General features: G+C 42.7%; 1 protein-coding gene across 1 annotated transcript; it reads right to left on the bottom strand.

The window, feature by feature from the left end:
• Positions 1-16: 16 nt before the first annotated feature.
• Positions 17-20,311, bottom strand: LOC148817905 (WD repeat-containing protein on Y chromosome-like). Its single transcript, XM_088937492.1, has 27 exons — positions 20,208-20,311; positions 20,004-20,046; positions 19,002-19,158; positions 18,568-18,686; positions 17,186-17,289; positions 14,126-14,315; positions 13,730-13,835; positions 13,315-13,399; positions 12,985-13,106; positions 11,374-11,447; positions 10,851-10,981; positions 10,650-10,717; positions 10,008-10,156; positions 9,411-9,548; positions 8,930-9,037; positions 8,074-8,301; positions 7,515-7,585; positions 6,840-7,044; positions 5,992-6,186; positions 5,282-5,452; positions 3,454-3,669; positions 2,917-3,084; positions 2,644-2,812; positions 2,025-2,157; positions 1,245-1,437; positions 951-1,046; positions 17-496 (listed from the first exon to the last, which is right to left on the bottom strand). Exons 1-27 carry the CDS (start codon positions 20,309-20,311, stop codon positions 245-247), a joined length of 3,795 nt encoding a protein of 1,264 aa, XP_088793618.1. The 3' UTR covers positions 17-244.
• Positions 20,312-21,697: the final 1,386 nt, after the last annotated feature.

The raw sequence follows: 21,697 nt of genomic DNA, 5'->3' as shown, positions 1-21,697 counted from the left end.
ACTGCTGTAAGCTATGAGATACACAGTCCTATTGATGCACTGTACTTTAGAGAAATCAACTGAAAATTCACTTTAAATCCAGTCTGTCTTGTAAAATTTTGTCCCGTGGTGATCTCCAGCAACTCACACAAAAAACACTGACACACAACATTTCAAAGGGGAATTTGTATTTCACTTATTCTTGAGAACTTCTGCTACTTCCTCCAGTTATTAAGCAAGGCCAGAGTGCAGATTAGCGGCTCTTTCACAGGCTTGGTGCCTTCTTCGCAGGTGCGCTGTTGCTCCCGTTTGGTTTGCCAGCTGGAGATTTCTTTCTGGCGACTTTGTTTGCTGGGGTGAAGCGCAGGTGAGTCTGCCGTTTGTTGAGGCGCTTCTGCTTGCCCATAGGCTCGAGGCCCTCCTGGGTCTTCAGCTGCTGCTCTCTCAGTACCGCCGGGATGGGCGGCTGTGTGACTGGGGTGAGTGAGGAGTAGGGCATGGACTTGTAGATCCTCAGCTGGAGCACAGTGAAGCATAAGAACATACAGTAACATAAAGCAGTACGTAATGGTTTAGATGATTCAGGGGTGTCCACTCGTGGTCCTAAAGGGTCCATAGGAAGATTTTTGGGAAATATTTAAAATACCCACACCTGAAGAGCTTGGTCCATTTAAATCATTAACGAGCCAGTTCAGGTCTTTATCAGTCTTAGTGCAAGGAAAATCTGCAGATGCACTAGCTCTCCGGGATCTGATTTAAGATCATATGCATGGTTTTCCATGTCTTCCTGCGTTGTCTACCACAGGAAGGTAACTGCACTGTTCATTTCTTAAAGTACTGGGAATCATAAATTGACCTTGTAATTTTTAAAAAATAAATTGATCAAAATATGTATACAATTAAAAAGTATTTGTATTAATATACTAAATTCATATTTATATTATCATATATGATAATAAAAGGTGACTTGCCTGCTCTCTGCTGCTGAAAGATGTGTTGACATCGGGTAGGTTGGGCAGATGGTGCCTGACCTTCTGTTTGTAAGCTCTGCCCAGTACAATGCTTCTCTGGAACACAATGGTGGGAGAGCTAAATATATAACACTGATGAAAGTTTTTTCTTCTTTTAGAAATGGTACCACTTTTACCAGTCGAATCGGTAAAGGCACTCAGTTGCTTTGCATGTTAAATACTACAGAAAGGGCTTCCAGTTTGTTGCCATCAGCCAGCTGTGACAGGGTCTGCACAACCGCGGTCAGGTTGTACCTGTTTCCCCTTGACCTGCCACTTCCTCCACGTCTCCTCGATTTGCTCCTGGCTGTACTCGGCGATGCAGGGGTCGGTGGGCAGGAGCTCCTGCAGTTTGGAGCTGTAATCCTTGTTGGCCAGCTTGAAGTTCATCATCACTGATTGCTGCCGCCTTTGCTTGACCAGCCTCTCCATCAGTTTCTTGGCACAGCTGCAGATGCACGACCTCAGACTGTTTTAACGGAGCATTTTTATGGCGCTCGTCCTTTGCCATAACATTCTACTTTCGAATCAAGGGAACTTCACAGACAGAATTCAAGTTAAGAGTTGACCTTTTCTTTATGAACTAGCTTACTTGGAGCACTGCTCTTGGGTGGAGGTGTTAATGTCCCAGGAAAGTGATAAAACTCAGAAAACGGTATTTTTTTATTTACTGAAACACAATGAACCTGCTCAAATAAAATATGATTTTTTAAAATTCTCCTAGGATGGCAGGGTAAATTACAACTCTTAGATGTTAAGCTTTTGTTCCCCATGCAACCAGCAGTACTAGATAACATAACCGGTGTCTCTGTACTCGTGGGTGTGTGTGTGCCCTGCGATGAACTGGCATCCTGTTGAGCTCTTGATTCCACCAATGCACCCAGAAGGAGCTGCTTCCTCATAATGTAACATGTTTTGACTTATGACGCAGCTTGAGGCCAATTTGCAGAATGAAGAGATGATGTCTTTGCTGTATAACCCTGAGTCTCACTGGGGGGGCCTCCCCGGTTTGGGGGGGGGTTCCTGGAGACTTACTTCCAGTGAGGGTGAGAGCCCGCGTTGAGTACCCTCAGGGTCTGGCAGGATCCCACCCTTCTTAGATCTGCAGGCAACTCCGTAGGGGGGACAGGGGGCACACCCACACGCCACACAGCTTGGCCAAAGGTGCCTGGAGACAAAAGAATTGCAGGAGAGTGCTTGTCATACTTGGTCCTCTTATCCTGAGCAGGTAGATTCTCTTGCTGTCTGTAACAGTAGATGTTCTTTGTTCTCTCCGAGTGTCAGGCAGTCAGTGGGTTAGTGTTTCTCAAGGAGGGCCTTGGCACATGAGCAAGGCCAGCAGATAACGTACAGGATGAAGGTCCTTTCTGAACTTCGGATTGTCAATGCCAGGACACAGGTTATGAATAACACTGCACACACAGACCATGTGCCTCATTGCTAACTGCTAATACATAACACTGCTGGACTCAGAATCTCGTTGCTGCATTTGCAACAGCAAGTCCATGCAAAAGAGTTTCACCGAGACATTAGTAAAATTCTATTACTTCATGACCTCTTAAATTAATTCTTATCATTCAGCATTTTTAAAATATTATTGATGTACAAGTTAACACATAACTTGCAGCACCAGATGTCTCCCTTTCATGCCTACCAATGTATTTGCCTGCTATGCTCCACAGACGGACATTACAGTCCAGGCTGGCCGTGACTATGAGCTGAAATCTGTCCACATACTCCAGGTGAGTAACCGCTTTCAGGTGGCACCTCCAAGAGCTGAGCAGTTTTGGGGGGACGAGGGTGATGTTCCATCCACCCCATACCTTCAAATCATAAAAGCGGACAGTAAGTCTATTAATGAAAGGCATCATCGTGCAGTCCTGCCTTTCAATGGGTACAAATTGTGACCAAGATTCACCTGTATTACCTCTTTCTCTTCCTTAACTACCAGGCTTCTGGGACCCCGCACTCTGCAGTATTTTGGGATGAGGTCAGCTAGTCTCAGGCATTTCCCTCCCTCTCCCTCCTCTTCCTCACTCCAGCAGGACTGCTTCTCATCTCCCATGCAGTAGCAGTAATTCTCAATGTCCCATATCTACACGGAGGCACAAGAGACAGACAATCCAATGCTGGGACTTCCTCAATAAGAGACACCTGTCACCTTCTTTGAGAAAGACGCACTAAATGTGGTCTCTGAACCTTTTATATTTCTCATTTTGGACATTCTCAAGCTCTCTGCAATACAATATATGTCTTCAAGTCCACATACATTTCGCACATCAATTAAAATGTATTTATAGCAGGAAAAAATCCCCAGTCTTGGACTTCTTTGCCTTACTGTATTTTTTCTAAACATAAGTTTCTGAAATGTGAATCTCAGGTTTTAATATTTACTTTCATGGTCAACCCCCCCCCCTCTCCGTTTTTACTGTAAGGCAAGTCTTCCTATAAATGTGGTCTTTACCATTATGTAGCCCTTGGTGTCTCCTGTGAGAAGCATCTGGTCTTCCAGGTCTGTGGACATGGAGCAGACAGCGGTGTCACTGCCATGCGTTGCTTTGAACTTTCCCAGCATCCCCCCCTGGTGGCTGATGGACCAGGCGTATATGTAGCCATCAGCCGCGCTGGTCAGGAGAATCGCCGTGTTGGGGCTGCGCTCCCGGGTGCGCAGGAACACAACCTGAAGAGGTGGCAGATCACAGAGCGTGCAGTGCTCAGACTTCAAACCAGCTGGTAGAAACACACGCCGAGGGGTCTCGGAGAAGAGCGGCTGTACCCCCTCTTTAGAAGAGGCATGAATAAAGAATTAAAGAAAGGAGCCAGGGGCTCCAGCTGTATTCAGTAGCCATCAGGGTTGAGTTCATTTCGATTACAGTAACCCCCTTTAGGAAAAGAGGAGTTAACGGTGCTTTGCAAGTACCCCTTCCAGTGAAATCCTCCTGGAGGATAACGGGATAGTTATCGTCCCTTGGCTTGGAGGATCCTGTTGCTGCAGCGTATCCCAGCTCTCTGCTACCACAATTCCTCCCTAAGCACCCCAGGCTTGCAGTGGAAGAGTAAAGAAGAGGGCTACACAATGCACACATTGTTGTCTGGTGTGGAAGATTGCTACAATCCAAAAATACAGGCGGTAAAACAGCTGTCGTTTTGATTTTTTTTAAATTAAACGAGGCTGTTCTGAATAATTCTCCACAACCACAAAAAAACAAACAAAAGCAGAAGTCTATATCCCAACCATAAGCTGGAGTGCTTTGAAATTTCAACTCAGAGCTTCCAAACTGTTAAGAACACAGTGCCTATGAGTTTTCACTCAATGTCAACATTTTTAGAAAATGCCTTTTTCTAAAATCTCTAATATACTGAAAGATTACATTTAAAAAAAATGTGATACAGCCCTTAGTAAGTTCAGTTAAGGGTGTGATCAAGCCACAAAAAAGCTCAAGCAGAACACAGACCCTCCCTTACGTCCATGAGGAATACACTCTCCCCACCACAAGGTGTCAGCTGAGCTCAGTCATCGCAGGCCTTCAGCCATTTTTAGACTACGTCGAGACTTGAACAAGCTCGGGTTTAAAGCTTAATTGTGTCGAGATTTTTTAAATGCAAGCAAACGAGAACCAGAAACAACGTGGAGACAAGACGGTTTAACTCTAGATTGCTCTAGCATGACGGAGGTGAGGAACAGAAATACTGAACGCCTTTTTTGTTTTTTCAAAGTATAGCCTTTGGTCATTTTAGATGAACTCGGTAATTGCCATGTAGGCTGTTTGCTACTGCAGAAAAAAGTAATTTTCCCTGCTGATGCTGTTGTTGCTGTGTTGAGGACCTAATCTCCAGTTACATCATTAGCTTGCTGTGTATTTAAAGACATGGCCAGTGGCTCCTGGGTGTGTTACCATGGCTACTTGATTGTGTAGGCAAGCTGGTCCATATCTTGTTTTTCCCCCAAGTCCACTATGTACAAATGCCCTGCCCTTTTGTCATCTAAACAGTTAAAACACGCTTTTGAATTTGCTTTCTAACATTAGAATAGAAGTTTGTGTTTTAGTATTGTTACACAGCTTTTAGACTTTTTACGGTATAGCAAAGTTACTTTATCCAAGAGAGGTGAATGTTGAACAGGATGTGATGGACACATATATACTTGTTCTATCTCCATTGGAAATGGCTGCCGGATTTATTCTCATCTTGTAACACAACACATTTTCAGTAAGTTTAGGTCTTTTTGCACTAAATGAAACAGTTCATTAGTGACAATCATGACAGTTTGACAGTTTTAATACATAGTGTACCTTCTCCACAGCCAGCCTAGGTCTGTCCAGCTTCTCCTCTATATCCATCTCTTTCTCCATATTTTCCATGGTGGAGGTGGTGGCTGGTCTCTTCCCCTTACTTGTCCAGTCATCATCACTGTCCGTTGTGTCCGACACAGGGCTCACTTCCTGGGAACTGTGTCGCTTCTCCTTCAGAAAAAGCAGGTGGTGGTCAGAGAATGTTTTTGTGCTAAATAAACATTCTTATCGAAAAGCCAGTGACTAGATGTCATCCGTATACAGGGCAATGCTGTTAAATGGTGTCTCCGTAAGGTATAGTGGACTCTTCAAAAAACATAAACAAGACTTGGATGGTTGAGCAAACACCAAGAATAAATTCATGCAGACTTCAGAGAAAGTATATAAAAAATCCTTAAGAATTCCTGTAAATTCCTGTCATTCCGTCTGTTTTACAGATTCTGAAAACTCTTTAGGTTTACAGCAGAACAATAAAAATTAATAAGTTATGCTCTGAGGTGTTTTATGGCTTTTACTTCAGTTTAATTTGTATTTTGTGCCTTATAGCCAGATGTTGAGCTGTCAGTAGACACATCTGTGAAGAGCTCTTCTGTATATAATTTGGACCAGTACATGCAGCCAAAACAGCAAGCACTGAAAGGGGGCAAGAAGAATGTAAATCTGCAAGGCTTCAGCCCTGGAGGGCAATGTGATGTTGTACTGCCTCCTGCCTGTTGGAGACGTATTTGGCTGGTTCTCTTCAGAGCAGGAGGAGCCGAGGCAGGAGCTCTCTGCCCGCTGACGCCGGACTTGTCGGTGCCCGCAGGAGTCTGCCTCCGGGAATCACCGACATCCTCCTCACTGCTCAGGGACTCCTCCGAGCCAGAAGGACTGCCCTCCCGACGAGCACTGCCTTGATCAATCACCTGCCCCCGGAAGTCAAGTACACAGAGCGTCAGGTCTGGTGCCTGAGCTCTCACCTTGTGGAGGAGCAGGGCTGACCACAGACCGTTCTGTGTTCTCATTGTCCCTCTCCTCAAGAAACATCATCATAAAATACTATCGCCATACTTAAAGGTCAGGAAGCAGAACCTCAAGTTTGAACCTGGCATGATTTGAGGTCTGTAGCTAATGACTTGCTTTACCACAGAAACTCTTTAAAAGAACACCAGGAAAATACCACATATATTAGATATCTAAGATATCTTCGGCAGCACAAGCAGGTAATCAGGTGAAGTACTACCCAAGCAAAATGACCGAGAAGGAATGAACCTCTAAGATATATGAGAATGTGCTTTCAAGTTTTTTCTATATTAAATATGTTAAATATTAAATATTTGCCAGACATTTGCCAGTCATTGCCACTTGCGATATTCCGAAGAATAAAGCATGTCACCTCTAAACAGCAGTACAGCATGCTTACATCAGGCATTGAGCTTACTGTGCTGTGCTTTAGCATAGCTCATCATGCTCTGACATCACAGTACTTTACTACATCTTACCCTGCTTTCACCGTGGTAATTACCCTGTGTGCTCCATGTGCTCTCTTGTCTACTTAACACTGCAGAAACCAACTCACCCTGATGGGCAGGAGGGGCAGGGGGCTCTCCCTGGCGTTGAACCGGCAGAAGGCCTGACCCGAGTCGATGTTCCATACAATGATGTCCCCGTTGTAGGAAGCGGTGACCAGCAGTTTGTGGCTGTGGGCGTCCATGGAGAAGATATCCTCTGAGTGATAGCAGTTCCACAGCCGATACTCCATTTCATCGTCCTCTTTCGAATCCCTGTCCATCACCAAAAAGATGAGCTAAAACTTCGAGTCTAATGATCAAATAACTGGAATGTTATTACTGAAGTCAAGGATGTGGCTTATGGATTTGATAATTTCACATATAGTATGTCTGTTATTTAAAATGTATACCTGTATATCTTTTTGCGGTTTTTGCTCTCTTCAGCAGATGCGTATTTTAAAGTCTTACAAGCTACAGCATTACAACCCCTGACAAACTGTAAAATCCTCAGTAGTATTCAGCTTAAATGAAACATTGTGACAGAGAGGGACAGGTCTGAACTTGTGCGCAGTGCCTCTTTTCTTTCAGAAGAAATATTTGTTACAGTAAATCAATATTCCTCTGTTTCCGTGCCTTGGGAAAAGGGGAGCAATGGATGTGCGTTATGTCTTCCATGATGACAACTGTTGACAAGTGTTATATCGGTTGGTGACATTAATCAGAAGGTGTTTTTTTTTACTCACAGGTACAAGACCACTCTTTTACTCCAACCGGAAACATAAATCCTCTGGTTGATATACAGAATCCCAGTCACCTGCAAGTCAATGACAAAAACTCCTAAGCAAATACAAGTATTGCAATGTATAGAAATATATAAATGCTATTCATAATACTGTATATGAAATTATATGCAGTAGAAAAGCAAAACATGTCCTTGCTGGTATCTTTAACCTTAGCCATTCAGGAGCAAAGTGTCGTAGTGCTACAATCGTGTCCCAAACATTGTAATGTGTATTATTTTTAATGCATAACACTGATGGCTTCCATCTTGAAAGTCTACTGTGGTGTACAACAGTAAAAGCAGTGAAAAGTGTAGTAAGGTGCAATGAAATCATGTAAAAGCCTTATAGAGTATACTGATGTATGGTAAGAATGACTGCTTTGCACTAAACACAGGAAACTGTAGCAAAGAAGATGCATGATGAAGTATGGTAAAATCTTGGGAAAATGAGAAAAATGCTGTTCAGGAAGAACAGTGTTAATGCTTGCGCTCAAAGTGTCCACCATCGCTGCAGTACGCACTTCAGAGTCATGCAGCTTGGGCAGCTCGAAGAGGCAAGCCCCGTTGTTGAAGTTCCACAGCCTGAGGGAGCCGTCCTTCGAGCCGGTGATGAGACGTCTCTTGGGGCCGTCAAAGGCCATGGCCGTGACCTCCACCCCTCTCTCCGGACAGGTGGCGAACTGCATGACCTTCTCACCTGTGAGGATGTCCCACACGCTTACCACACCGCTGTGACAGCCGCTCACCACCTAGAACAGACGGACACCCGAGTCAAGAAAACCCCATGCTGCAGGAGGCCTGCGCTGGAAGAGGCCTGAGGCTCAGGAGCAAAGCAAGTCAGAAGCATGCAGGAGGAGCCAGCAGGACCACCGCAGCCCCGATCCACTGCTTCTACATGTGGAATGGACATTCATTTCTTCTTACACACCCACCCTGTTTGGGGTCCACAATTGACTTTAGGACTTAGCTCTCCAGAGAAGCTCAGGAACTGATGAAATACATGTACTGTACATGTGCTCCTTGAACCTGCCAACCTGCAGTGACACAAGCGCCCCACAGGAGAAACAGGGCCCACTGGAAGAGAAGAGTTCTCTGCTGATCACAGCAGCTAATGTTTTCAGAACAGTAGGGACTCAGAGAAGTTTTTCACAGCCCCAGTTTGGGTCCATCTATGACAACTATTACAATTATGAAATCTGTCAGGGGTTATCCTAATAGTCCAATAAGATAGGCAGAGAGTAGAAGCCAAAATAATCTTACAAAAATCACCTTCAAGAACAGACAAACCATCTATTTATTTTCTAAAGTCCACAGCAGTGTATCTATAATCCTGAGTACTCCAATTCAATCCTATAACGCCCTCACTACCTGACATACCTGTTTGAAGTTGCTGTTGTAGAGCGCAGCACACAGTGACTGCTCGTGGGATGTGGCTGCTTTGTTGCTGGCCTCTACATCTTCCACTGCACCATACAGAACACCAATCTACAGCAATGATGAGCACAAGGAGAAAGTCTCACATTCTCTCATCATTACTGGGCAACAGTATTTCTTCCTGCAGCATAGAGTATATTATATATACAAAAGCTGACTTGCTTTTAGCTTCTGCTCCCTTAAAATTGTCACCACAGCAGTCTATGCATCACAAACTGGGATTGTTTTCCCTGAGCAGAAGCCAACTTCTTTTTTTTTTTCATGCAAACAAAAAATAATTCGATTTGGAATAATACGTTTTTAAAAAATCAGAACTCCTGCTCAGTGCAATTTTCTGAAGCTTTAAGAAATCTATGATAAAAAAACCAAAGAAGCAAACGCTAAGTGAGAAGAAGAATCAGGACGGAAGACCAGCACTGCCAACCTGAAAGGTGGAGAGGGCCAGGGTGTTGGTGTCCTTGCTGTAGTGAATGCTTGAGATGGGGAACTTGCCCAAGGGCATGTTTCTTGAGTGGATGTTCTGGAGACAAGCGCAGTCCTGCAGGTCCCAGACACGCACATTCTCAAAACAAAAAGCATTGAAATGCATGAGCGGTGCATCCCTCACCAGCCTCATTTCATGCCTACAAGTACCTGGGTGGCCACAGGGGTCGCTGTGTCACTAAGTGAGCTTATTTTATTATTCCCACCCCACCCTTGGTGGAGCACAGCCAATTGTGGTGTCGACTCTTGAGGAATACTGGTCACAGTAGGCTAGAGACATGATCCAGGCTCAAACCCACGATCAAAGAGCTCAACTCCTATAACTTCACCAATTGAAGTCTTCACCATGCTCAATCATTGACCCAACATCCAGCCATTCTGTTGTATTTACTTTGGCAAGATCTAATGCTACACAAACTGTTTTTTTTTTCAGGAAAGCTTAAAACTTCCAACAAAAAGTAGATCTATGTCCATCTCAAAAGAAATAGACAATGGACAAGAATTTTTTTCTTCTTCCACTTCTCGTTGGGCAACTCACCTTGTCCTTGGAAATGCTAATGATCTTGTTGTCGCGCCCGTTGACCACAATGTGGGTGATGGCGGACATGTGCCCCTTCATCTGGGAGGTGGCGCAGTTTGTGACGTAGGGGTTCCAGATTCTCACGATCCTGTCAAATCCTCCTGTCACTGCAGCAGAGCGAGGCGCAGCGAGAAGATTGCCACAAGAGTCAGCCCCTGCGACAGTGCTGTCTTGCTCTTGCTAAAACTGTACTCTATTCTGTACACACTTTGACCTCCCACAGGTTCTTCTTCACTAAGGTCCAGTTTGTACTTCTGCTCTGTTTTTTTTGTAACCACATATTAACAACATTATCTCAATCTAAAGAGCTGTTGAAGATGGCAAAGAAATATGTTTACAAAATTTATATAAGGAACTGTATATAGCTGTATATTTTGGAAATAATCTGTAGCCACAGAAATTTGCTCTTTCAGTTACTAGCTATTGAACATTTATGTGAGGTTTTTTAAATGTATTATCATCAAAACATGGTTGTATTTCTCCCTAGCATGGATTTTTACTCCTTTACAACACCTCTATTCTGTTCTGTCTAAAGGTTTGGCCAGTTAAAAACGTCTAATACAAATTGCAAAAATACATCAGATCCAACATACTACTTACCAAGTATATTAAACTCTGGGGAATAGTCAAAGCATAAAATGCCTTTCCTTAGATGAAAAGCTGAGTTACTGTGAATCACAGAAAAGAGGAGTATTCCGATTCAGGATTGGTCAGGAAAACTTTGAGATCATTTCATTTCAAAACAGAAGGTGTACAAAGGGCTGGAGCAGAGTGAGGGAGGGAGGTGGGAAGCAGCCGTACTGAATTCGGCTCTTCTGGGAGTGGGGCACCAGGGTCAGCACCATGGCGCTGTTGTCAGTAGCAGAGCAGGTGGCGACAGCGTTCAGCTCTGGGATGAACTTGATCTGGTAGCACCAGTCACTGTGGAGAGCCTGCACACAAAACCCCGAAAGAGTGTGAAACAGCAAGGAATGAGCCACGCTCATGAGCAGAAATACTTATTATCCATGCCTCAGACTCTCATGGGAAACAAGACGAAATCTGGGACATGACAAAACTATCGAGGACAAGAATCAAACGTAGATAGAAATTTATTTTGGTATTATTCTACAGTAGTTTATTTATTCTCTTGTATCTGGTGATCTCTAGCTGAACCAATTTCAGACTCATTCTGCTTTCATACAACTATCTTAAATCATGGCTCGGAATATAACTAAGGCAGTCACGTGTATAGACAACTGAGCCATTCGAATAGCAGGTGCCAAACTTTAAATTTCTCTTGAATATTACAGCTACTTTGATGCAATATAGATCCGCTACTTACAGAAACTCTGAAGCACAAGTAAATGTTGGATGTATTTTTAAACAAAGCTGGTGTAGGGATGCGACATTTTCCACCTGTAAAACAAAGAATTGTTAAGAATAAGAATCCGAGACTACAAATGATTTATTAGTTCCATGGCAAATCTCCACTTGAAAATCACTTGCTGTCCAGAATCGCACTGCAAACAGAAGCAGGTGGACTGGTTATGAACATACTGCATTGGAGAAGTTAACCAGTCTGGGGAAGAGTGACCAGATACATTCTAGGGCTTAAAGGACTGTCCTGAACTATATCTGTTTAGTCCAGAATAAAAAGAGACAATGGGGGGACTGGTCCAATCTTTCAAAATGCACAAAGGCACTGCAAAGATGTCACCAGTCAACATCAAACATGAGCCAGAGGACACAAAACTAAATGGTAGATACAAACTGAGAATGTGAGACACTTTTTTTTTACACAAAGGGCTGCAGGAGTCTTGAATAAGCTGCCCAGCCATTTTGTGAAAGCTCATACCTTGGCTTTTTTCAAGATACAGCTGGGTGACATCCTCAGATCAATTAGCTACTCAGAACCAAACAAGCTAAATTTGATATCTATATATTATATATACGTGTGTCTGTGTTTTTTTTTTGTTGCCTTTATGGAGCACTGAATAATAAGCAACAACCTACGTGCTCAATATATCAATGAAAAGTTATGTCAGAGAATTCACTATTTTTTTTTATCCTTTCATCAATATTAATTACTTAGAATATGTGCTATTTCTAGAAAATCAACTCTGTAGTGATCCAAACATCAGCTGGGAGAAAGCAATTCAGACGAGTAGTATAAACGATAGAAGGCACACTTACAGTAGGCTTAACCTCAAATGGTTAAAGAAATTTGTTTTTAGGGTTTCAGTTCTGACATTTAGTTTGGTGTTCGTCATTCACAGTCACCGTGGGATTTCTATTACTATTGATGTGACTTAGACTAGAAAGCCGTTTTCATAATCGAGTTACTTCACTCTGAGAGGAGCCATTAATAGTTCCAGCCAGAGGACCTGAAGTCACTTCAGGATTTCTACCCTGGAGCGGAGGGAAACATAAAGAACATTTTTATATCTCCAAACAATATATTTCTTCACAAAAATGCATAGAAAACACAGGGAAGAGCTACTGTATACTGCACTTTTACTATACAAGAAAATAAAACCAATGATGTAGAATGTTACTTATAAACTGTACATAGAAAACATGTAATGTAGAGAGGTACAATATTAAAAAACATGAATAGAAACATAGGCCTTGTTTACTAATGTGGTTTCTGACATTATTTTGCCAAGAACTCCTCAAGCAATTTCCACTTCCATGGATCTTATTCAGAACGTACACCGCCACAAAATAATTTTAAACAGAACCCCAAAAAAGTATGTGTGCAATTTTGATAGATTCGATAAAAACCTACTTTTTAACTTTAAATTGATTAAAAAACCCACCCAACAAATATCTTTCCTAGACACCTCACTATCACACACGATTACTATTCATGCAAACTGCTAGGGAAGTCAGTTGATATTATTAGATTTTTCTTGGAATGGTCAGCTGTCCTGGGCAGAGACTGAGACTGTACCTGTTTTAGAGGTGCTGTTCAGAGTGCTGAAGAGTCCATACCGGATAACGTCTGAAGATGTGAAGACTGAAATACTGCCTCCTGCATCACCCATGGAAAACACACCTTTTTTCCCATCAGACCTTAAAAGAACAGAAATAAAATCATGTGAAGTGATTTCTGGAATATATGAGTACAGTTCGGTATTTGGCTGCAACCAGGATAACCCATTATGAGAGCTCCTGTAGACAGTGAATACAGAGAGAATGAAGTCATCCTTGACCTTCAGGTAAGAAATGAGTAGCACAGATAACAGAACACCCTGTTTTACTCATGCAGATTGGTACCTACCAGTAGTCCATAACCAGAATGTAGCTGTCCAGCCCAGTGAGGGAAAAGACAATGTCACATTTGCTGGCACTGATGTCGTAGAATTCTGATGTTTAAAAAAAAAAGCTTTTTAAAGTGCATTCTGTATTTTTCTTTCATCACATTTAAAATAAACCAGTGCATGATCTCTTAAAAAGTTACACTTCAGAATATTTAACACGTGCCACACTCAATCCCAAAGTATTCTTGCTCAGTCTTTCATTAGTTTTGTAACCATCTTGAGCTGTTTGTCTGATGAACTTATGAAACAGATCTGCCAGTTGACAGATATTCTAACTCACTGCTCTGTCCTTGCACCTACAAAGTGTTAAAAACATCACCACACAATGCATTATACAGAGAAGGAGTGCAGTGCTGTAGTCACTGACATACACACCCACGTCTCGGCCGGTGGAGGAGATGGCCAGCAGGTTCAAGTTGCTCAGGCAGATCATGTCGGTCACCCAGATGGGATGGGCGTGGCTGCGCCTCGGAGTGTCCAGCTGAAATGCAGCGGACACTTCAGCGCCCAAGGCCAGTGCTCACAAGGATAGACACTTCCTGCCCCACTTCAACCTGCTTCCCCACACATAATCACATCAACGAGACACAGGCTTTCAAACAGTCTCTGCTCTTAAATTCAATTAGGATTACAAAGACACCGAAAACATATTTCCAACCTTAAGTTTCAAGCTCTGGATCCCTAGAGGCCCTAGAGGATCGTCCGGTTGTGTTTTTAAGTAGTGATGTGTGAGAATACACTGGGCCTGTGAGGGTCTGCCCATGGCCTCACATTGACAGTCCGGAGCAGCTTGAATCTCTCGCTCCAGTAGTACAGGAGTCCATCCCGGCTGATGGAGAGGTAGCGGCCCAGCTGGGTCCGTGCCTTGGGGAGCCCACTCTGCTCGGCAGAATCCTTCTTGTCTGCCTGGGGTGTCTGGAAAGGATAGAACTGCAGCCGCACTATCACCTCACAATGAGCCCTAAAGACATAAGAGCCAGTATCAGGCAGGGCCAAGCCAGGCAAACACACTCATACACAGGGAGGAGGTAGCAGTAAAGACTCTCCCAGCAAATCCCAGTCATTTGAACTAACCAGGAAACAGTATAGCTCTCATTAGCTCTTTAACTGGCAGGTTGATCATGACTCTAGTGCTCCAATCATTATCAACATGGTAACGTATGGAAAACATGGAACCAATCTATGTCACAAGAGTGTAATGAGTCAAACCATATGTCCATACTAATGCTGACTTTAATACTATACCATATAGTGATTCAGAGAGATAACACCACATGTTCGGTCAGAATTTGACCCCTATGGTGCTGCAGACACACATCTCTGGCTTCATCTCACAATCTGTTTGTTTAGGGACATGTGCCTCTTAAGCCTCAGCTTAGCTTACTTGGACCTCTGCCTGAATAACACATGTACAGATGCTCCTTAAACTGGTAAACACATTAACAGGGCTTCCATTGGTGAGAGGAGCTACTGTAAATGTCTGGATGGAAAAAGACAGAAGCCATATAATGTCAAAATAACCCAAACACACACACGGAAATATTTAGTTGGCTTTAAAATACAGGTGCTTGTAGTGGACGAACAGGAATTATGTTATTGTTGGCATTCAGCTCTGATTCTGCTTGTAGTGGAACACATTCATTCATTTATTGAGCCGATACACTGGAATTTGTCTGAATAATGCATACACAGCTACATGAGCCATGCCCATTACTGAGTCATTAATCGCGACCCCACTGCAAACTGGGGTGAGGAGGGAGGGGGAGGGTGCTGCATTGCCAGAGAAGTGACTCATCATTGAAAGAGGTTTATTAGACATTCAGGCCACACTGTCTGTGCTGTTGCACACACAATCACCCCTATCCCTACTGGAGAGAAGACAGTCCTCCCCCCCAGCCCAAGGGAAAATCTCAGCCAATGAGAGCACAGAGCCTCCCACTGGAGTGAAGTCATATTCCCATTAAAAGCATTGCTGAATGGTCTTGATTTGATCACCATTTAGGAGATTTGCTAAAAATAGCAAAATAATGGCAGCATTTCTGTTCGGACATCTGAAGTCCCCCACAGCCTGATTCATCAACTCCAATGATGGATTTGCATAGGAAATGTATTGCAAAGGTCAGGCTTCTACTGATGATTATGTTGTAGATGCAATTGTTCTACACAACATTAGCATTTTCTCTGCTTTGATAACAGCCAGTATCATAAATATGGGACTGTGAACTTCTGCAATAGGCTGGAAATAGCTTAGAACACAGTTCGTATTACAAAACTGACCAGACTACAAAATGAAATTGGGCCGGGCTGTTCTTTCCATAATATGTTTTTAAAAAGCAGGATATAAATCTATTAAATCCTATGTACAGTACTTTTAATTCCACAAGAGATTATCCAGCACATAAGTGTCTCCTCAGCAAGATAACTGGGGGTTACAGTGCGTTAACATCTTTTCTTGGGACTCGGCTGCCAGCACTATCACAGATGTAACAGAAAGGCTGTGCTGTAGAACCAGATTTACTATTTAATTATTTAAGAGATACATGGAAACCCTTTTAACTCCATAACAAAAAAGACAGCTTTTGCCAGAGTGTAGGAACACACCTATTACGCTGCTGTCAAAACAGACTTAGCCCCTTCAGAAAGACGAAATAAATGCTATGCACAGCAACATCAAAAGCCAGATTACTTACCACAGCCTCAGGGCTCAGACCATACAAATTAAAATGAACTAAAGAATCTGAAACAACTATAAAACATTAAATATGTTGCACTGAAGCTGTGTTATGAGCTGAACTGACTGGGTGGTTGCACCATCAGCTGTACCTAACACATACTGTACTGTTACAACATCCACTGGCCTGTCACCGCCTGCAAAGCTCTCTTAGAGCCAGAGACTGAAAATCCAAGACCAGCGCAAATTGATCAATTTACTTTGTCAGTTGCTAATGAACAACAGAATCAGAGGGATGAGCTATACCACTCTGAGGACATTCTGGTAATGAAACCAGTCCGTCGTTACTTCGTTTGTACTAACAAGGTTAAGTAATTCAGAATAAAGTCAGTATCCATATGTTGTTCCTGTTAACCCTTCATTACCACAGAAACAGAGGCTGAATAATAAGGAACAGGGGCAGAAGATGTTAGCACTGGACTCATGCGTTCAAACCCTGTGCAGGGATCCTGGAGCTGAAGACGTAACTGTATTGAACTGAACCAAAACTTTCAGTAAAAATTGTATTTTGAAAGTCTCGGTCAAAATATGAATATTTTTTACATTATTATATTATTATAACATTATTATCATTATAATAATTAAACAATTTAATAATAAGGGCAAAGCAGCTTATAGCTAAAATCCTGAAAGTGCAGGAGACGAAGAGGATTGCTGTTTTGACAGATTTAAAGCAGAACCTCTACTCAGCAGCTCTTGAAACTAATTAATCTAAAAGCCAAAGAGAGTTTTAAAAAACAACTGAGAGGTCTTTCTTGGGAAATATAATTCAGTGACCTATCTGTGAAAGAACTGGGTCATAAATGAATGACAGATGGTACTTTTGGGCAAAATACTTGGGCAAAATGCTTTTCCGCTTTTCCATCAACAGCTTCCCACTTTTTTAGACTGGAAATATACCCTAGCTGCGACACTCTCTGAATACCACAGCAGAGGGCCCAGCCCAGAGAGCTGGCATTCCAGCACCCCACTTCTGGTTTCAACCCCTGCTCCTCTTCAGCCAGCACACATCCCAGGGAGGGAGAGTGTGGTTTTGCCCGGTGTTTAGGATCCATTTACAGGAAGAGATAACACTGTCACTGCCGAGAGGGCTGCCTTACACGGGGACGATCTTCAGTGGCTTGGGGAAGTACAGGGGTCTGGTCTGCTGCTGAAGGGAATCCTTCTCCCGGTACTCCAGCAGCATGTAGTTCAGGTACTCATCCTGGAAACACAGGTGCAAGAGCAGGGACATGAGAAAAAGTGTTTCAGTGTGAAATCTGTACTTGATGTGGGGATGGCAGGGCTACTGGGAGGTGGGAGAGAACCTTGAGCCGTCCTACTAATTTATAAAAAGTCACTCTGCTTTAGAAAACACCCATCCACAGCACCACACACATTCACACCCTGGAAAGCTGGAAAAAAGCATAAAATCAAGTAAAAAAACCACCACCTCCTTTACAACTGATCCCATATTTCTTTCAGGTTCATGTTAGGATATATTGTTCAAAGCACCTAATTTAAATGAAGTGATGGTACAATTTCTGTATCATAGCTCTAATCTGTTTTTTTCTGGTCTGGGTTCTGATAAGAGGTTTACATTTTGTGGTTCAAGCTTTGGGAAGGGACAATTTCAAGCGTCCTGTCATAGATAGCTTGCCTGTCTTTGGGAGGCAGGAGGAAAATGGAGCATCCAGACACAACCACAGGAAGAACATGCAAACACCACACAGACAGGGAGCACAGGCTGAAAGTGCACGCCGGAGATATAAGCAAGAAATGTGAAGCCCCATGCCTGCTGCTATCAAAGACCTTCATCCATACTGTTTATCAACACCCCATTGACTCCGGCAAAACATGAGTATTCCCTCTGGACAAGTCCTTTCTGGGAAGAAGTTATTTATATCAATTATGTACAAGGGCCTTTCTGTGCCAGCTGTAGTTACGGGCCTTCTCTGTCGCTGAGACAGTCTGTGCATGAACTGCTGCAATATTCACAGAGCCTGAATGTTATACAATATCATTTATTTCAAAGCCCAAAGTGAAGGAATAATACTCAGCTAGGCTGCATGAACATCTTCAGGGTCACAGCGGAGATGGACAGAGAAGTTTGAATTTCAATAAAAAGAAGCAAAAACAATTCTATTCTAAAAACTATTCGAACTATTCAAAATTCTGCCTATTAAGGATCAGTCTGCACTTAACAGAGGGCTCAGATGGCTCCTATTATGTGACACTATCAACAGCATTTTAAAGATCATAACAAAATTGCTGGCATGCAGTCCCTGGTCAACTAACAATACAAAATTGAAAGGTCTACAGCTGAGCAAAATATTTTTCAAGGCAAATCGAATTGCTTTTCTTGAACGGTTCATCAGGATTTTACTGTCTCCCAGTGAACCACAATGCTTTGCTTGCTGATCTGTAGCTGCTTTCTAGAGAGAGTTAAAATATTAATTTCCATTCAGGCATGTTTCGAAAGGCAGCTCTGTGACCCACTCACCCAGTCCACGTTGCCATCACAATTAGTGTCCACTTTCATGAAGATGATGTCCAGGTCCTCATCATCCACCTCGCCCATAATCTTCTTCATGGCATCTCGAAACTCCTCCATGTCCAAGCCTGCAAAGTTAAATCAAAAAGGACATTTTAGGAAGAAGACCAGCTCAGCGGAGCTGTAATGCTTTATTATCATAACAGATCAAGACAGAATTGTACCTCATTTCCCTTTTCCCTTTGCTCGATACTCGTGTTCTTTGGGGAGGGTGGGGTTTTATTATTTACCTTTTATAATTCAGCATTGGTACAACTGTGCTAACTAACCCTATTAACTCACGAATGCTTTGAAACTTCTTTTTTTTAACCAGGTTTTCAGTACATATACATATATTCTCATGTTAGAAGGCCTTTAAGAATCTCCACGATTCGGTTACTGGCCTCCGCCTCCGTCTGTATCAGCCTCGCGGAACATGCGCTCAATGCGCCGGAGGTGCTCGTCGTTGATCTGGTCCTCCACGCGTCCCTGCGTCTGCCTCTCCTCTGCCGACATCTCGCCCTCCTTCGCTGGCTTCTCCGCTGGGGCGCCAGCTGGCTGCTGTGGGAAACGTGAAGCACAGGGTGCAAGTCAACAGCAAATGGGCAATGGGCTTTGAACATAAACCAGCTGGAAAGGAACAGGGAATTTGCCCAGGGTCATTGTCTCCAGAGCGGAACGGATTAGAGATGGTTAACAGGTTGCACATCTGTGTTTCTGTACTGGAGGAATACAGTTTGGGCCAACAAGGATTCTGTAGTAGGGTGGTGCAGTGGCACTGTGGTTAGAATTGCTGCTTTGAAGTGCTGGGGCTCTGGGTTCAATTACTGGGCTGCTATCTGTGTGGAGTTTGTATGTTCTCTCCGTGTAAATGTGGGTTTCCTGCCACAGTCCAAAGACACACTGGTAGGTTAACTGGCTTTTGGGAAAATTGATGGTGTGTGTCTGTGTATCTGCTCTACAACAGACTGGCATCCCATCCAGGGTGCCTTACGCCTGTTGCTTGCTGAGATTGGATACACCCTGTACTGGATAAAGACATTATGAATACATAGATAGAGGGAAGGATTCTGGGTTCAGTGTTCCAATGATCCATGCTTTAAATAACTTAGTTCAGAAGATCTGTTCCCTCTCTGTGTCAAGAGAAACTGCAAGTGTTCACTACAATCAAAATCTGATTTACTATTCATCAGTTACTATTCATAGTTGTAGTTAGTGAGTTACAACATCAAAACAGAAAAAGTGCAGCTGGTTAGAGTGAATATATATGCAAGACTGCATTACATTTGTCCTCAAATGTTTGAGAAGTTACCTTGAAGTAGTACATGAAACTTTAAACCATATCCAGCTTATATTACACAAAAACTTTTTTTTGCAAAACAGTGCCTTTGCCATCTGTACTATACCTGTGCTGCAGCCTGCCTGTTTTTATCAGTCTCTGAGTTCACCCTACAAATATAAAAATGATTTTTTAAATAACTTCTATACACTGTATAATATAGAGTATTGTAAACATACAGTATACTGTACAGTATAAATTAAAGATAGTTTTTAACATGTATGAAGACTCACAACTAGCAACACAATAACTTATGACAAAAGAAACTTACCATGCTACTGAAGAGGACTGCTTAGCTACCTTCACATTCGTGTTACTGGCATTCACAGATGTGCTACCCTTTATCAGGATTTCTTGTGTTTCTTTATTTTTCATTTTTATAGTGCCCTTGCAGAGCTCTTGGCACTTACATTCTCCACTTGAAACAGGGCTGGTAATTTCATAGAATGTTCCTTTATTATGATGTCATCTAATCGTAATTCATCCTCCCTGATGATCTCACAAACTAGACTAATGGATTTAATGTTTGTTTTATAGCAAGGAATAATTCAAAACACAGAAACCTGCATTTGTTACCACATTTTTTCTTTTAAGTGGATATTGTATGACATCTTTTCTTATATGAATGTTGCTTTATGCATATCGCATTGGGAAAAATAATTTAAGATGTCTTTGCACTGCACAACATTTTGTGACACTCTATATGAAGGACTGAGTTTGCCACTATGTAACAAATGTCTTTGTTTAAGCAAAGGTTTAGCCTGAGTGCTTACAATGTCATGTTGGGATTATTAGCCGTCAGAATAACACTGAGAAAGCTAATACTTATCTTGATTCAATATGCAGCTGTTGCATAAGTCCAAACATGCTGCCTTTTAAGAACACTCTTACAGAGTTCCTCCTTCACTTGAATTCTCATCTTTGGGAAGAATTATTTGAATTTTCATATGAAAACTTCCTTCTACACAATAAGGGGGTGCATGCAACACCCATTAACACGTTTGAGCATTTCTAGAAAAGCAGTTAATGCTATTATTTGGATGTACGTATTCAATCCAGGTTTATCTGTATAGCACTTTTTACAATGGACACTGTCACAAAGCAGCTTTACAGACTCCAGGGCCTGAACCCCCAGTGATCGAGCCTAAGGCGACAGTGGCAAGGAACAACTCCCTAGCAGAGTAAAGTAGGAAGAAACCTTGAGAGGAACCAAGGCCCGAAAGAGGGAGCCTGTCCTCCTCGGGCCACCACTGGGTTAAATTAGAAAGAACACATAATGAGAGTCGTCTGTTTTCTATTACAGGGTGAGAAAAGTACAATCATGTACTGATCCACAAGCACCTAACAGGAATCTCCATTTCAGCAAAACCTCATTTCACCCACAGTAAAAGCCTGCTTGAACAGGCTTGACTATCCTGGGTAACCCGAGATAAAGGACTGACTAAACTGACAACAGCAAACTTCCGGCTCGTGCCACAAAGAGGAAGCGAACACTATACGACGAGCCCAAGAGGAACTTGGAAAGAGGTTTGCTAGACAAAACACTAGTATGACAGTCGGTAGAGACCTGTCAGCTCTATAGCTTGTTGCACACCACTTAAAAGAATACAAGCTCCAAAGCTGCATATCTAGAAGGTGGAAGCTTATGTAGATAAAAAAAAAAGGCAGACAGAATGAGGGAGATACAGTTCTAAATAGGCACATGCTTTAACATGACTGCAACACTCCACTTTTAAAACAAGGAATTGCTTACCAATTTCC

This window comes from Atractosteus spatula, chromosome 19 (genome assembly GCF_055471065.1).
Source record: "Atractosteus spatula isolate fAtrSpa1 chromosome 19, fAtrSpa1.hap1, whole genome shotgun sequence".
Classification (NCBI taxonomy): domain Eukaryota; kingdom Metazoa; phylum Chordata; class Actinopteri; order Semionotiformes; family Lepisosteidae; genus Atractosteus; species Atractosteus spatula.
Note: the sequence above shows the minus strand (reverse complement) of the source record. Positions and strands in the feature narration are given on the sequence as shown.

Bases quoted from the DNA above. Each gene is read 5' to 3' on its own strand.
- LOC148817905 (XM_088937492.1), bottom strand. From the start codon at position 20,311: ATGAAAAATAAAGAAACACAAGAAATCCTGATAAAGGGTAGCACATCT. The intron at 7,045-7,514 runs GTGAGTAAAAAA...GGTGATGGACAG, and splicing joins AAAAGAGTGGTCTTGTACCT to GGATTCGAAAGAGGACGATG. The intron at 6,187-6,839 runs GTGAGTTGGTTT...TTCCGGGGGCAG, and splicing joins TGCCCCTCCTGCCCATCAGG to GTGATTGATCAAGGCAGTGC.